The sequence below is a fragment of the Pleurodeles waltl genome, chromosome 3_1, assembly GCF_031143425.1.
Source record: "Pleurodeles waltl isolate 20211129_DDA chromosome 3_1, aPleWal1.hap1.20221129, whole genome shotgun sequence".
NCBI lineage: Eukaryota > Metazoa > Chordata > Amphibia > Caudata > Salamandridae > Pleurodeles > Pleurodeles waltl.
This window is the reverse complement of record NC_090440.1, coordinates 229,048,956-229,064,674: the sequence shown is the minus strand read 5'-3', so window position 1 is coordinate 229,064,674 and position 15,719 is coordinate 229,048,956. Positions and strand designations below refer to the sequence as shown.

The window sequence follows — 15,719 nt, the reverse complement described above, 5'->3', positions numbered from 1 at the left end:
ATTCCCCTTGTCTTTCTCTAAATTTTTTCCTTCCAAATATAGGAGTGTGTGTAAAAAAAAAAAAAAAGACATCTATTTGAGAAATGCCCTGTAATTCACATGCTAGTATGGTCACCCCGGAATTCAGAGATGTGCAAATAACCACTGCTCCTCAACACCTTATCTTGTGCCCTTTTTGGAAATACAAAGGTTTTCTTGATAGCTATTTTTTACTCTTTATATTTCAGCAAATGAATTGCTGTATACCCGGTATAGAATGAAAACGCACTGCAGGGTGCAGCTCATTTATTGGCTCTGGGTACCTAGGGTTCTTGATGAACCTACAAGCCCTATATATCCCGGCAACCAGAGAAGTCCAGCAGACGTAACAGTATATTGCTTTCGAAAATCTGACATTGCAGGAAAAAGTTAGAGTAAAACGTAGAGAAAAATAGATGTTTTTTTACCTCCATTTCAATATTTTTCTTTTTCAGTTGTTATTTTCTGTAGGAAACTCTTGTAGGATCTACACAAATGACCCCTTGCTGAATTTAGAATTTTGTCTACTGTTCAGAAATGTTTAGGTTTCTGGGATCCAGCATTAGTTTCATGCCCATTTCTGTCACTGACTGGAAGGAGGCTGAAAGCACAAAAAAATTGTAAAAATGGGGTATGCCCCAGTAAAATGCCAAATTTGTGTTGAAAAATTGGGTTTTCTGATTCAAGTCTGCCTGTTCCTGAAAGCTGGGAAGCTAGTGAGGTTAGCACCGCAAACCCTTTGTTGATGCCATTTTCAGGGTAAAAACCACAAGCCTTCTGCAGCCACTTTTTCCCATTTTTTTTTTTTTAAAAAAAACTATTTTTTCACTGTATTTTGGCTAATTTCTTGGCCTCCTTCAGGGGAACCCACAAAGTCTGGGTACCTCTAGAATCCCTAGGATGTTGGAAAAAAAGGACGCAAATTTGGCTTGGCTAGCTTATGTGGACAAAAAGTTATGATGGCCTAAGCGCGAACTGCCCCAAATAGGCAAAAAAAGGCCTGGCACAGGAGGGGGAAAAGGCCTGGCAGCGAAGGGGTTAAAAGATGTATTAAATTCTCTTTAGACAGGACTAAACCATTTCGCAGAACCAACCAACTATTTGTGGCTTACAGTGCACCCAGATGGGGTCAACCACTCTCTAAACCGAGCCTAGCTAGATGGCTCTCCTCAGCAATTAAATTTTGCCATCAGGCAGCGGGCAAGTCACTAGCAATCATCTGTCTGTGCGCATTCAACTCGGGCAGTTTCGTCTTCAGCAGCGCTGTTTGCTGGCATACTGGTGCAAGACATTTGTTGAGCAGCAACTTGGAAGAGCTGCCATACATTTACCAGACATTACTGCTTGGAAGCATTTTCGCAAGGAGAAGTAGCGGTGGGACACACAGTCCTGTGGAATCTTTTCCAGTGAAGGTGAGCTACTACTTTCATTCCACCATCCTAATGTGAGGTATGCACATTGTCTATGCCTAGACGTCTCGGATTCATGCTAAATACTTATTGCGGTGTGCCTATAATGTTTATTTAAAAAAACAAAAACAAAAAAAATCTATATATTAGTGTATGTTAACATGCTTTCAATGTATGTATTGAACAAATTGCAGGAGTATTACAATGTGCATTTGCACTGCTTACTACTCTGATTCAAGCATGTGAATCTATGAAAGTTCCAATACTGGAGTAAGAAAATTAGTTACCTTTAACTTTAGTTCTCCAGTATTGGAATCTTTCATAGACTCACATGCGACCTGTACGCCTCCCCGGAGAAGCTCACCTTCACCTCCTTTTCTTTTTCATGTTATACGCACTTGTGCTTTATAAATCTCTGGTACTTGAGCTTCTCTCAGGAAGGTTCTAAAGGGTGGTGTCACCTGATTGGTGGATTCTGAAGTTTGGTCCTTTTTCTTAAAATGACTCTAATAGTGTTAAATTAAGAGGCCTAAGGGCCCGTATGTTTAAATATATGGTAACACTACTTGTTAAATATACTGGGGGCTCCCATCTCGACGATGGGGAATGATTCAAGCATGTGAATCTATGAAAGATATCAATACTGGAGAACTAATGTTACAGGTAAGTAACTAATTTTCTTATAAATCGCCCAGGTATCCCTAAAGGGTTTTCATGCGCAACCTAAGGAAGCAACAACCAAACTCTAGAAACAAGAAAGATCTTAAAATAAACATGTTTTGAGCAACTAACAAAATTCTGGAAAGGAAGCGCATGCCTCAATTTATTTTTTATTTTTATTTTATTTTTTAAAGGAAAAGACCTCCATAAAGTAGGTCCAAGGAAAGTGAAAGATCTGCTACCCTGCTTAGTTAGATTATAACAAGGTATGGTAGCCAGGAACTGATTTCCTGAGCGGAGAGTGTCTCTGGGAATAAAAGTCAACCAGTGCCCTGAGATAGGAAGGGCCACATCCATTTTGGGCCTTGTGCATGTAGCACAGTGTTTTAAAGTAGATGCGCTTTTCTGTGGGAAGTCAGTGAACATTACCTTGATGAATGGCAACTGAAGAGTCTTAAGGTACTTGACAGAGCAAATGTGCTGCCGCATTTTGTTCAGTCTGGAGCCTCGTAAACAGCTTTTTTTAAATTCACTTACCTAGAGAAGATTTTCACAATTTAGCCTAGAGGTGGTCTGTGATTGTACAGCAGATTTTTAAGCAGAGAGAGAAGCCAAAGAATCTTTCTGAAGCATTTAAATAACAATAGGATGTGATCTTTGACAGTCCATCAAAAGCTTTGAGCCAAGCCAGACGTCCAGGTTCTTAACTTCTTTACAAGGAGCGGACAGCAGTCCAAGATCTGTTAGCCACCGTTGATGGCCCCAGAGGTGAGGCTGGTTACCAGCTACAAGCACTTCTCTTGTCACCATTCAATTTGAGGTAGTTTGATCCCATCCTCCCTGCCACCTCTGTAAGGTGAGAACAGAGATTGACCAATTTTTTTTCCATCGTCAGCACTAAGTGACACAGCGATTTGATTGTTGCCTGCTTACATAAATAGCAGCAGTCCATGGACCTTAAGAAGATCAAGGAAAGGTCGAATATAAATGTTAAAAAGTGTGGCGCTCAGGGAAGAACCCCAAAGCGCACCACACTGCATATGTAGCAGTGGGGCTATATACATTTTGGAGAAGGCCTTTAAGAAAGGGGATGAGTCCCAATAGGACAGATACTTGAGTACCAGTTTTAGCTAGTCTACAACATAGAGCAGGATGAGACACTATTGAATACTGGGCTGAGATCTAGGAGAATGAGTGCAGCAGCACTACCTAGTTGTCTCACAAGATGTTCCACCAATCCTAGAAGAATAGTTTCTGTGATGAAGCCAGAGCGAAAGCTGGACTTGGAACTGTGTAACAAGTTGTGGTTCTGGGTAGATCTGACCATTTACATGCTTTTGCAGAATCTCAGCGTGCATTGCCAACAGAGAGATGGTTCGATAGTTTGCCCATATATTCTGATAGATACACCTACCTGTGGATTCCTCACCAAAAGAATTCTCCCCTCGCGCCAGCCCTCAACGGAAATTTCTTCTAGCTCTGCATGTCGAGGATGACGTCCCAATCTCCCGACTCCACGCGACGCCACATGACTTCATCCATGCAATAAGAAGCCCTCGACGACGTGCAGACATCAGTTTCCTTTTTTCCGTGCCAGAGTAACGGTTAATTCTTCGAGGCTCACAGGGAGCTACTGTTTCCAACGACGGTTACAATGTCGCAGCCAGGAAAATCCGGCTTCAAACCTTGTAGCCAGTGCGGGGGTCGAATGTCGGTTACCGACCCCCATGAAAATTGCCTCTGGTGCCTTAGTTCTGACCATGAGGTCGAGTCATGCGGCTCATGTCAGCGCATGAATCCTAAGGCACTTAAAGAGAGGGAGGCGAAATTGTTCTTGGCTCGGTCCAAGAAGGAGAGGCGTCATCGGAGGGAGTCTTCTTCGAGATCCTTGTAGTGTCTCTCGGCACCGTCACGGATCTCGGCGCTGATTGAGCAAGGTTACAGTCCAGGTCAAGATCGGCTTCTCCGTCAGCTCGGCGCCGTCCGACGTGGGAGATAAGCCCGACTGTCACCCCTCTGCCTCCTACGACCCAGACGTCACCCGGGTCGGTCTTTGAGGTCGAGCCTCCCCAGAGGCCAGAAGGTTCTCCTGGCCAGGAGTTACCTGGACCTTCCTCGGCATCTATGCCGGCACAGCAGCAGCAATACCCGGCTTTCCCGGCTCCGGGAACGGATCCTGCAGCGTTTTTAAACGCAATGTTTAACATTTTTGCTTCCATGACGCCGGGTGGAAGTCATGCAGGTCCGTCTGGCCCTCTGGCCTATGATTTGGGCGTTCCAGCGTCTTATAGATCGACGCCTTTCACCCCATTTTTATCTGCTGCACCTGAAGCGGCGCCGATGCCTATGACGTCGCCCAGGCTGTCTACACCTGCTACGGTGCCGTTGGATTCGCCTCGGATCCGATCAACGTCTAAGAATCCTATGGAGTCTGAGCTTCCGGCTTCGGACGGATCCGAGGTTCGGCGCCGACGAAGATCTTCGGCGTCGGCCGACACCTTATCGACTCCAGGCTTGGAATCAAGGCTTAAATCGAGACGTCTGGCTCTTCGACTTTTGGAGGAAGAAGAGTACTCGAGACAACACCTGGAGAAAGGTGAAGTTTTGGAGCCCTCTGGTGACTTCCAGGGACTGGATACAGCCAGTGGCTTGGACACTACCCCGGAATGGGATCTAGCTTCCCCTGGAGAGATCACGGAGGAAGCTGCTTCATTCCACGCAGTCATTCAGAAGGCTGCAGACTTTTTGGACCTTCCCCTTCCTACTGCGGAGGTCAAAAGAAATTTGACAGAGGTTTTACACCTGGCTTTTGCTTCTGCTGAGCCTCTTTTGCCCTTCAGTGTGGCTCTGCTGGACCCCATTAAGGACATCTGGTTGAAACCTGTGTCCACCGCTGCGGTCAACAGAGCGGTGGCTCGTCAATATAGGGTGGCGCCTGGTGATCCGGTGTTTCTCTCCAGACAGCTAACTCCGGAGAGTCTAGTGGTGCAAGCCTCTTGTTCGTCCAGATCCTCTCCTGGCTCGTTTCCTGGGACACCTGCGGACAGTGAGTCAAAAAAGATGGACCATACTGCAAAAAAGACCTTTTCATCTTGCAGTATGGCCTTAAAATCTTCCAATGCAACTTGCATACTGGGACGTTACATCCATGCCCTTATGGAAGAGGCAAAGGGCCACCCTAGTTTGTCTCAGGAGATGTTGCAGCTGTTGGCGGATGCTCAGGCGGCTGCGACTCAGGTGATCCAGTCGGGATTGGATACTTCGGACTCGGTGGCTAGGGCTATGGGCACGACCATAGTTTCTAGATGGCAGTCTTGGCTACAATCATCTGGCTTCTCGTTGGACGTGCAGGCCACATTTCTTGATCTTCCCTTTGATGGGGAGAGGCTCTTCGGCACAAAGGCTGACTCTGCCCTGGAACGTTTTAAGGAAAGCAGAGCGACTGCAAGATCTTTGGGACTCCAGTCGTCAGCCTCATCCTCCTTTAGAGGTTAGAGGTTTTCGGAAGTTTAAAGGATTTGGACGTGGTTCCTTTTGTGGAAGATTGCAAGGACCACAACAATCTGCTTCTACCCTGCCATACAGATCCTTCAGGGGCAGAGTCCGTACGAGAGGAGCCACCTTGCAGCACTCTGCCTCTTCCTCGGGAGGGGTGCAGCAAGGAAAGCAGCCGTAGTCCTCCACTCCCTGTCCACTTGTCTCCGGTAGGGGGGAGACTTGCCCATTTTCTTCCAATGTGGGAGGTTATAACATCGGACTCCTGGGTCATCGACATTGTGAAGAAGGGGTACGCTCTTCCCTTTCGGGAATTCCCTCCTACCTTCCCTCCCCGCCCATCCTTCTGTTCGGACGACCATCTTCTCCTATTACAGCAGGAGGTATATTATCCCTATTGGCAAAAGGTGCGATAGACTTGGTTCCCGAGCAAGAGAGGGGTCAGGGTTGTTATTCAAGATACTTCCTGATTCCCAAAAAGGATGGTCGGCTAAGACCGATTTTGGACTTGAGGATTTTGAATTGGTTCCTCAAGCAGGAAAAATTCAAAATGCTGACCCTCTCACAGGTTCTTTTGGTGTTGAACGAAGGAGACTGGATGGTGTCAGTCGATTTGCAGGACGCGTATTTTCATATTCCGATCCTCAAATCGCACAGGAAGTATCTCTGGTTTGTGGTGGGATCGCAGCATTATCAGTTTGCGGTCCTCCCTTTTGGTCTTACTTCGGCACCTCGAGTCTTCACAAAGGTGATGGCGGTGGTAGTAGCAGAGCTCAGAAGAAGGGGGATAGCTGTTTTTCCCCTATCTGGACGATTGGTTGATCAAAGCCAAAACTCCGGAGCTTGTGCGGTGCCATCTCCAGTCGACGACTCAATTGTTGTACGAACTGGGTTTTTCAGTCAATGTACCCAAATCTCACCTGGAGGCCTCGCAGCGCCTCCTGTTCATAGGGGCAGTGTTGGACACGACATTGAATCGGGCCTTTCCTCCACCCCAGCGGGTCCAGGATATTCAGGCGTTGATTCCAATGTTTCAAAATGGAGCAGTAGTTCCAGTCCTCAAGATCCTTCGTCTGCTCGGTCTGTTCGCTTCTTGCATACTGTTGGTCACTCATGCACGCTGGCACATGAGGGCTCTTCAGTGGTGCGTCCGCAGGCAGTGGTTTCAGCACAAAGGGGATCTCGAGGATTCGATAAGGATCTCCAGAGACACTGCAGTGGATCTTCGATGGTGGGCAGCGGTCGACAACCTGTCTCAAGGAAGGCCGTTTGTCGCTGCCACCTCCAGTGGCCTCGGTGGTAACGCATGCTTCCACTCTAGGGTGGGGAGCTCATCTGGGGGACCTGGAGATCAAGGGCCTTTGGTCTCCAGGGGAACAGAGGTTACTCATCAATCTGTTAGAGTTGCAGGCAGTACGTCTGGCTCTCAAGGCCCTCCTCCCTTCCATTCGCGGTCAGTCAATCCAAGTTCTGACGGACAACATGACCGCAATGTGGTATATAAACAAACGGGGAGGAGTGGGGTCGTATCTTCTCTGCAAAGAAGCTCTACGTCTCTGGTCCTGGCTTCAGGAACTCAAGATCTGCTTGATTGCACATCATTTGGCCGGAGTCCTGAACGTGCGTGCAGACATTCTCAGTCGACGCAGCACGGTCGATCACGAGTGGCGTCTTCATCCAGATCTAGTTCTGGGTATCTTCCGGATGTGGGGATATCCACAAATAGATCTGTTTGCAACTCAAGAGAATGCGCAGTGCCTGCTATTTTGCAGCCTCCAGGATCCGGTGCAAGGAGCTTTGGGGGACGCGTTTCAGATGTCCTGGAAGGGTCAGTTGCTTTACGCGTTTCCCCCCATACCCTTGATTCCTCGAGTTCTCAGGAAGATCCGCCAAGACCGAGCTCAAGTCATCTTAATAGCTCCGGATTGGCCGAGAAGGGTGTGGTATTCGGACCTACTCCAACTCTCTCAGTGCCCTCCACTCCGTCTCCCTTGCAGGGTGGACCTCCTCTCGCAGTCGCAGGGGCAGATTCTACACCCCCACCTCCAGAGCCTGCATCTTCATGCCTGGAGATTGAACAGGGCAATCTGAGTTCCTTTTCTCTCCCTCCAGATGTGGTGGAAGTTATTTTATCGGCCAGGCGACACTCCACCAAGTCAATCTATGCTAATCGTTGGGCTAAATTTACAAGCTGGTGTGGAGAGAATAGTTTAGATCCCTTAAAAGCTGGTTTATCTGACATTTTCTCATTTGCACTCCCATCTGGCACAGAGAGGTTGTGCGATTGCCACTGTTAAAGGTTATCTGCTTTTCTGTGCCTTCCTGATCAACCATCCTTCTTTAAATCACCAATTGTTTTAAAGTTTCTAAAGGGACTCACTAATAAGTATCCACCCACACCATTCATTATGCCTCAGTGGGACCTTAACTTAGTCTTAACTTTTCTTATGGGGGCTCCGTTTGAACCTATGCACTCTTGTTCTTTACGGTTCCTAGTATTCAAAACTGTTTTCCTGATGGCCATTACATCTGCCAGAAGGGTTAGCGAGCTTCAGGCTCTCACTGTGGAAACCCCATACCTTTCTTTCTTTAAGGACAAAGTGGTGTTGAGGACCAAGGCGGCTTTCCTACTGAAGGTTGTTACACCCTTTCACCTGGGGCAGTCAATTACTCTCTCTTCCTTTTACCCTCCACCTCACCCATCCAAGGAGGAAGAGAGGCTCCACCGGCTGGATCCGCGAAGAGCACTGAGCTTCTACGTCGCCAGGATGAAAGAGTTCAGATAGGATGAACAGCTCTTCGTTGGATACGTGGGGAATAGGAAAGGTAGAGCGGTCCACAAGAGAACGCTATCCAGGTAGGTCATTCTATGTATTAAGATCTGCTATTCTTTGGCGAAGAGAGATCCACCTGTGGGGCTTCGTGCCCTTCCACTAGAGCCAAAGCAGCTTCATCGGGTTTGGCTAGATGTGTTCCTGTGGCTGACATCTGCAGGGCAGCGACCTGGGCGTCCCCTCCATACTTTTGCCAAACATTACTGTTTGGACTCTGAGGTTAGGAGGGATGGCCATTTTGCTCGCTCGGTGCTGCAAGATTTCTTGGTTTGACCATTCGGGTACCCACCACCGGAGGTTATACTGCTTGGGGACTCTATTCTTTTGGTGAGGAATCCACAGGTAGGTGTATCCATCAGAAGAATAAGTTACTTACCTTCGGTAACGCTTTTTCTGGTGGATACAGTAACTACCTGTGGATTCCTCACGGTCCCACCCGCCTCCCCGTTGCCTGACTGGTCAAGCCAAGATCTCTTTGGGTGCGCATCCTTGATCTTGTGTATATATATATATATATATATATATATATATATATATGTATATAGCTGTTTCATGTATATAGTTGTGATGACTGTATATACTTTTCCTTTGCAAATTAAGATAGTTGAAGAGGACATTTTGGACATGGATTATACATTCATATATATATATTTCTCTCTCGAATTGAGCATTCATAACTGTTATTTATGAGTTTTATAATAAATGTTCTATTTTCATTCATTCTGGATGAATGTGTACTCTTTAGGTTTAACCTGTTCGCCTCCATGGCACGTAAAAAAATGGTGATAACTGACGTCTGCACGTCGACGAGGGCTTCTTATTGCCTGGATGACGTCATGTGGAGTCGGGCGATTGTGACGTCATCGTCGACGTGCAGAGCTAGAAGAAATTTCCGTCGAGGGCTGGCGCGAGGGGAGAATTCTTTTGGTGAGGAATCCACAGGTAGTTACTTATCCACCAGAAAAAGCGTTACCGGAGGTAAGTAACTTGTGTCAAGAGTGGACATTCAAAGTAAAGGAACAGCCATAGCTTGTTTCTGAATCATAGATACAATGCCTTCCTTCAAAGAAGAATTTCAAAGGTGGAATAAGAGGGAGTAAAGCACAAACTTAATCTTCCCCATTACCTAAAGAGGATCACACGGAGAGCCCTATTTAATGGATTCCAGCGAGGTGCAATCGAGGGAGCAAAAAGTAGTCAAGGAATAGGCCTGGAAATGACATGAAAACACACTCTACTCCAAACAGCCACAAATTGATAGAGAAGAATAAATATCAGCTATTTTATTATAAAAGAACTTAGCAATATCCTCACAACTTTGCAGGCACCTTTATAAACATCCTTCATGTCACCAAAGAATTGAGCAATAACGTAACGCCTGATATTTTAACTGCTGACTGTAATGAGAAGTGGAAAAGTCTTAATATTCTTTCACTTTACGGCCCAGATTTAAATTGCTCACTTTTGGAAAATCAGACATTTCTTTTGACAGTGTAGTATTCTGTCTGTAGTTGATTAAACAGAACACAGCTGGATGCTTTCACAGGATCCCATGTTAGAGATTGTCCCGTTAAAGAATGTTAATTTGCAAATGTATTTTAGAAACCATAAAAAAAAAAATCTCCAGCAACTTTCTGCAGTCTCAAAGTGTAAACACAAATGTTTAGTAGTTCGGAAAATGCTGAAAAATACCATTGAGGAAATAAGCTGAAAATGCAAAACCCTGTAAAACAAAGCAGTCATGTGATCATAATTACTCACTTTACATCTGTCTTTCTCAGGCAGTGTTTGCTTTGAATGTCATGGTTCAGCATATATGTTTACTATTTTTTTTGTTTTGTTCGAGTCAGTCGTGTAATTGTTCAGACATGGGTCTGAACACTATCTCGGAACGAATATTCAGAGGGAATATTATACAGTAGAAGAAAATTTGAAACATGTTAACATTAGTTCCGTCAAATTTTTCACATTGAAGTTCGTTGGTTGCTTAACTCTATCAGCCTTTTTAGTCCCTCTAGATTGGTAAACTGAAAGAGTTAGATAATGCACAGCCACTTCTGCTACAAGGTGTGTTCAGGTACTTTGTCACGTGGTGCCCTTTGACATGTGTCTCCCAGATAAAATCCTCTTTACTGTGTTTCCTTGAGTGTGGAATGATTGTGATCCCATCTTGGGGGTGGGATATGGTTGAACAAATTGTGCTGATGAAACGCATTCATCGTACCCTATCATAAAGCTCAAAATAGCTGAAAATGTCAATTTTCCAGAAATCCATATGAATCTTCCAACATGCAATATGTGGAGAGAGTTTGAGTAAATTATGCATTCAGTTTGTTACACCTGCTTATCCCATTCTGACCCTGGTTTCATGTTTCTCTTTCAGACAATTTCCTGCCCTGCTCATGGATGCGATATCTTAGTTGACGACAATACAGTTATGTAAGTTGACAGCCACATCATGCTTTCCTGCTAACCTGAGTAGTAGTAATATTGCATGTTCAGTTTTGTCCTACAGTGCTCTTTTGCTACTGTGTACCTTCACTACATAATATGCATGCTGTTTCTTCACCCTTCTGTGTCTCCCCTACTGTCTTCTGTTTCTTAAGTTCACAAACACTCTGAAGTTCCTGTTGCTCTCAGTCTGGTTCTCTTACTGAAGACCCACCCTATACTCATTTTCATTAAATTTCACAGCCTTGCTATTTATAAATTTGGTCATATACTTTGTGATTTGACAATGCAGAAGAGACCCAAAATTAAACTCTACCTTGACATCACATCCTCTTAACTGTTAGCTGTTAAGATGTCCCTCAACCCAAATTGGCTACGTTAGCTAGTGACTCCTAGGAATACATTATTTGGCACAGTTAATCTGTTGTTCACTACACTTTCCAATTAACCTATTTTTTCCTTTTTTCCAGGCGTTTGATAACAGATTCAAAAGTTAAATTAAAGTATCAGCATTTAATAACCAATAGTTTTGTAGAGGTAAGTTTATTTTTTACTCTAGTTAGTTTTTTCTTCTCCCAAGGGCACAGCTTGGATGTTGTCTAACTTGTTTTTTTAGACCAGCGGTTCTTAACATTTTGACTATTATGAACCCCCAAATAATCATTACTGGAACCAAGGGATCCCCACTGAATCATTGGAATCCGGGGGACCCCCTCACGAAAAATACAGAGACAAGCATTCATCAAACAAATACACAAATGATTACATTTTAATTCACAAATATACAAAAAATAAAAATGTCAATTATAGTGGGAAGGTTGGAGTGTTTCTAAATTCAGTTGAGGCCACTTGTCCATACTGTATTCTGTTTGGTGCATTTGCACTGCTACCAAAAATCAGTCTGAGGAAACTGAGTTAATTTTAGCCTCCGATTTTTTAAATTCATTCACTGGTGCAGAACGTTATATAGAATGTTAATATTTAATTTTCCGAGCATTCGCAGACTCCCATGAGGTTTTGCAGGCCCACAGCCCCCCAAACCTCTTTCTCCCCCATGGGTCACCAGACCATATGTTAAGAACCAATGGTTTAAACCACTTACCTTCCCAGCAGTGTATATGTAGGAGCTGACCATAATGTGAGGAATGATTTTATTTACCATCCCTTGCCAGTTAAATTCTGTCCCATTTACACAGAATATTTTTAAAATTTGACTGATATATTTAGCTTTGATTTTGAGTTTAGAGGTGTTTGTTTGGTTGGGGGGGGGGGAGGGGGGGTGAGATCTCATATTTGTTAAAGTTATGCTTGTTTTTTATTTTTTTGTCTTTCTCCGTACATGTGAAAATGTCTAGTCTGTCTGGCTGGCAGTCCTCTTAAAAAACAGAAACCTATGATCCCACCTGGAATCTCAACATTGTCCTTACCAGGCTAGCCTTTCTTATTGAATCACTGTATTTATTCTCACTGCAGATGTTTACTTTGGAAGTGGTGTTCTCGATAGACATTACATCGTTGTGCCAAACTAAAGAACTTTGTATACTATTAATAGAAGAACCGCACATTCAAGTACAAAGACAGAATTTGCCTTATGCACAGCCATGCTTCCTTCTGAAGGTGGCCTCACCCTTTTCTCTGTCAGTCAGTTAAGCTTCCATCATTTCTCCCAAAGATCTCCAGGGAACAGTTGCATTCCTTTGATGCTAAATGCGCTCTCTTGTACTACTTGGAACACAATCCATTTCTTCCATCTTACACGCTTAGATCTCCCAGTATTTAAGGGGAGTATTGCTAGATCGACTGAGGTGCATCACAATCTCTTATGACTGGACAAAGCGGGCACTTGTATACATGTCCTGTGCTCTTAATGCATCTCCCCTCTTATTGTAAAGTATTAGGGTTGTTAGCTTGTGTTCCTAAGTGTCTTTATATGGATGCACAGACTCACCTGTTCCTCTTGAGGGGTGCAGTAAATGGGAGGATAATTGCATAACATGGGTTAGCCTGTCTACTGATGGAGTTTGTGTAACAAAGTACCCTTAAATAGCCCTAACTAAATGGCATTAAACTAGTCCAAGAAAGATCCCACAGCTCCTCTAATTACTGTTAATCTATCCTCTTCTGGAAACATTGGGAGTATTTTTTTCAACAATCTCAGATGACGGAAGAAGATAGATGTTAACTTAGAAATTTGTTTTACAGTCTAGTTTTTATCAAACCGAAATCGAAGATTTCTAACAAATTTCATAGGGATTCTACAGAAGGCCACCACTCTGTTATCCTTACGAGTGTCCACTTCCTAAAATCAATACATCCCTTTTTATTAGAGAGTAACGTTTGGAAATTGTAGGTCATCCTCATGATCTCATTCATACAATTGGTGAAATCAGGAGATGTGCCTTACTTCCATTTTTCCAGCCAGACCCTTCATCTTATTAGTTCAAGAGTTCAAAAGTTTCATTTAAACAGTCTAAACAGTTTAGCACCACCACCGGATTTTACGGACTAGTTGAAGACCTTGTGATCCTCTAGAGGCAAACATTTAAAAGAAAATGTTTCCCTGATTGGACAATTTCCTGCTTTTTTAAATGCAGTTTCGGAAATTTTGCTACCTACAAGCACTGAAGTGCATGAGATTGGGGCTGGACCAGTGCCGAGTCTGCCATGTGCTCTTGAAGTTATTTTGGAAAGGAGCCACTTAAGCCACTGCTGTCTTTTGTATTGATTGTTTTATATGTGTGTGTCCCATTCTTACCTCGGATGCTGTTTTTCGCCAAGACCTAATTTTGTTAAATGTGGATGTCTCCTTCCGTTTCTAGATTAGAGTGCTTTGCAGTCAACACAACACAAGTAGGGAGGATGACTGACTAGATGTTGCAGTAAGTACTAGTTCTCTTCCAGGGGATCCTCATCAATAGTCATAAACATTGAATATTCCCGCCCTTGTGCGGGGACCCCGGAGCATATATATATAAAATACATACATATTATCATGTGTAAAACAGCAATGCAGGCTATAATCATAAATAGGCTAAAATGCTTTATTTCTATGCAAGTTTTTTTTTTTTTTTTTTTTATATTATAAAATCACAATAGATCATAAATATCTACCTAAGCCCCAAAAACTGGACTTAGGGAAGTAAACAGCAGTAAATAGCAGAGAAAAATAGAAAAAACCACATTGAAAAACAATGAAGCATTCTTAGCCAATAGGCTGCATGCAGGTTAACACAGGAGAACCATAAAAACTTTGGCACCGTGCCTTTAAGACCCTGAGCACCTCCAGTATCCCACCATGCCTCAGGGGTGAAGGGAAGGTGACAGTTGGTTCACAGTTAGGTCAGTTCTTTTTTCCGGCTTCTTCTGAGAGGATCCTGGAGCATTGAGCTCTCAGTTTTTCTGAGTTTTTCCTTCAGAAAAATCCCTAAAAATAGTGTTTTTCCTGTTTACTCGACAGATAACATCTTTTGGCTGAGTTTGGCAGTCTTTTCTGACAGAAAATGCCATCTCTTTTTGTAAAATGTCCTTCTTGTGGGAAGAAGAAAGCCCAGTCAGACCCACACTCTCTGTGTATTGTCTGCCTGCCACAGAGTCACTGTCCTGACACCTGCAAGTATTGTAAGAAGATGTCAAGGAGGACTCTCAAAGACAGAGAGAAAATCAGGCTACATGGGCTTCAGGAGAGGAAAAAGTCAACATCCTCTTCACTTCCCAGGCCTACAACAGAAGGAATGGCCAGATCGACGTCGACAGGTAGGATTGTGCCTGTTTGTTCTCCATCGACGTCATCGGCGCCACCGTCTCACCGGCATAGATCGCCGTCGACGGTGACCAGACCGACGTCGAGGGACAAAGCGTCGAAGCATGGACAGCACAGGGGTACATCTCCGTCGACGGCAGACCGCCGTTCGGCGTCGAGCCATCTCCGGCGCTCCCGTTCGCCGTCGAGAACATCTCGCCCCTTGGCGTCGAAGGACACGACGCCAAAAACACCACGACGGCATGAACATCCGCCGTCGACCACTCGCCACTCAACGTCGAGACACGACGGCGAGTAGGTCCAGGTCCCGCGATCGGCGATCGGCGTCAAGACATTCAACGTCGAGGCCTTCGACGTCAAGACCTTCGACGTCGAGAACAGCCGAACCATCGCAACTTTCGACGTCGAGGATGCAATCGACGTCGACACAACCTTCAGCTGTGTCACAGGCAGTAGAGCCAGCGGATAAAGCTCCCTCACCGGTGGTCTCTATACGGAGTGCATCATCCCATTCCAGAGCGGGCTCATCGGGGCATGTTTCTCCCATCACTCTATCACCTAGATGGTTAGAGAGCCTGAATAGACCGGCAGCATCCCCGGATTCCCAATACTCTAGGATGTATTCTCCTACTGCCTCATTACCTAGAACGCCATCGCCTACAGCTAGAGCAGGACGGGCTCGTTCTGCTTCTCGTCAGCCGACCACAAGACCTGCACACTCTGCTACAGCTTCTCGTAGCAGGTCTCGTTCCCGAAGGAGAACCAGGTCGCGAACACCACACAGAAGATCTCCTTCTTGGTCTTCTTCAGGATCGTCTGTTGGGCGCTACTCCCCCACACTGACAGATTCTCCACCTGCTAGGATCTCACCGGTGGATGATATCACCACTTTTAATGAGGTTCTTTTAAGGGGAGCGCAGAAACTAAATATTGAGGTACCGGAGCCGGCCACCTCATCCTCAGTTATCTTTGAGACCCTACAACACAGATCAGTCTCGAGAAAACTGCTGCCACTAGTACCGGGTTTGCTGCAACCTACTATGGACACCTTTCTGAATCCAGCCACTCTCAAGTCTGCCCCGGCTAGGATTC

At 44.9% G+C, this 15,719-nt stretch overlaps 1 protein-coding gene across 4 annotated transcripts in view; it reads left to right on the top strand.

Moving 5' to 3' along the window:
- Window positions 1–15,719, top strand: part of ARIH1 (ariadne RBR E3 ubiquitin protein ligase 1) — a 475,775-nt gene that overhangs the window by 119,566 nt on the left and 340,490 nt on the right. For all 4 annotated transcript variants that reach the window (XM_069222254.1, XM_069222252.1, XM_069222253.1 and 1 more), the window contains exons 5-6: window positions 10,800–10,855; window positions 11,338–11,404. In XM_069222254.1, the coding sequence (XP_069078355.1) occupies window positions 10,800–10,855; window positions 11,338–11,404 (123 nt within the window). The remainder of the gene's footprint in view (window positions 1–10,799; window positions 10,856–11,337; window positions 11,405–15,719) is intronic.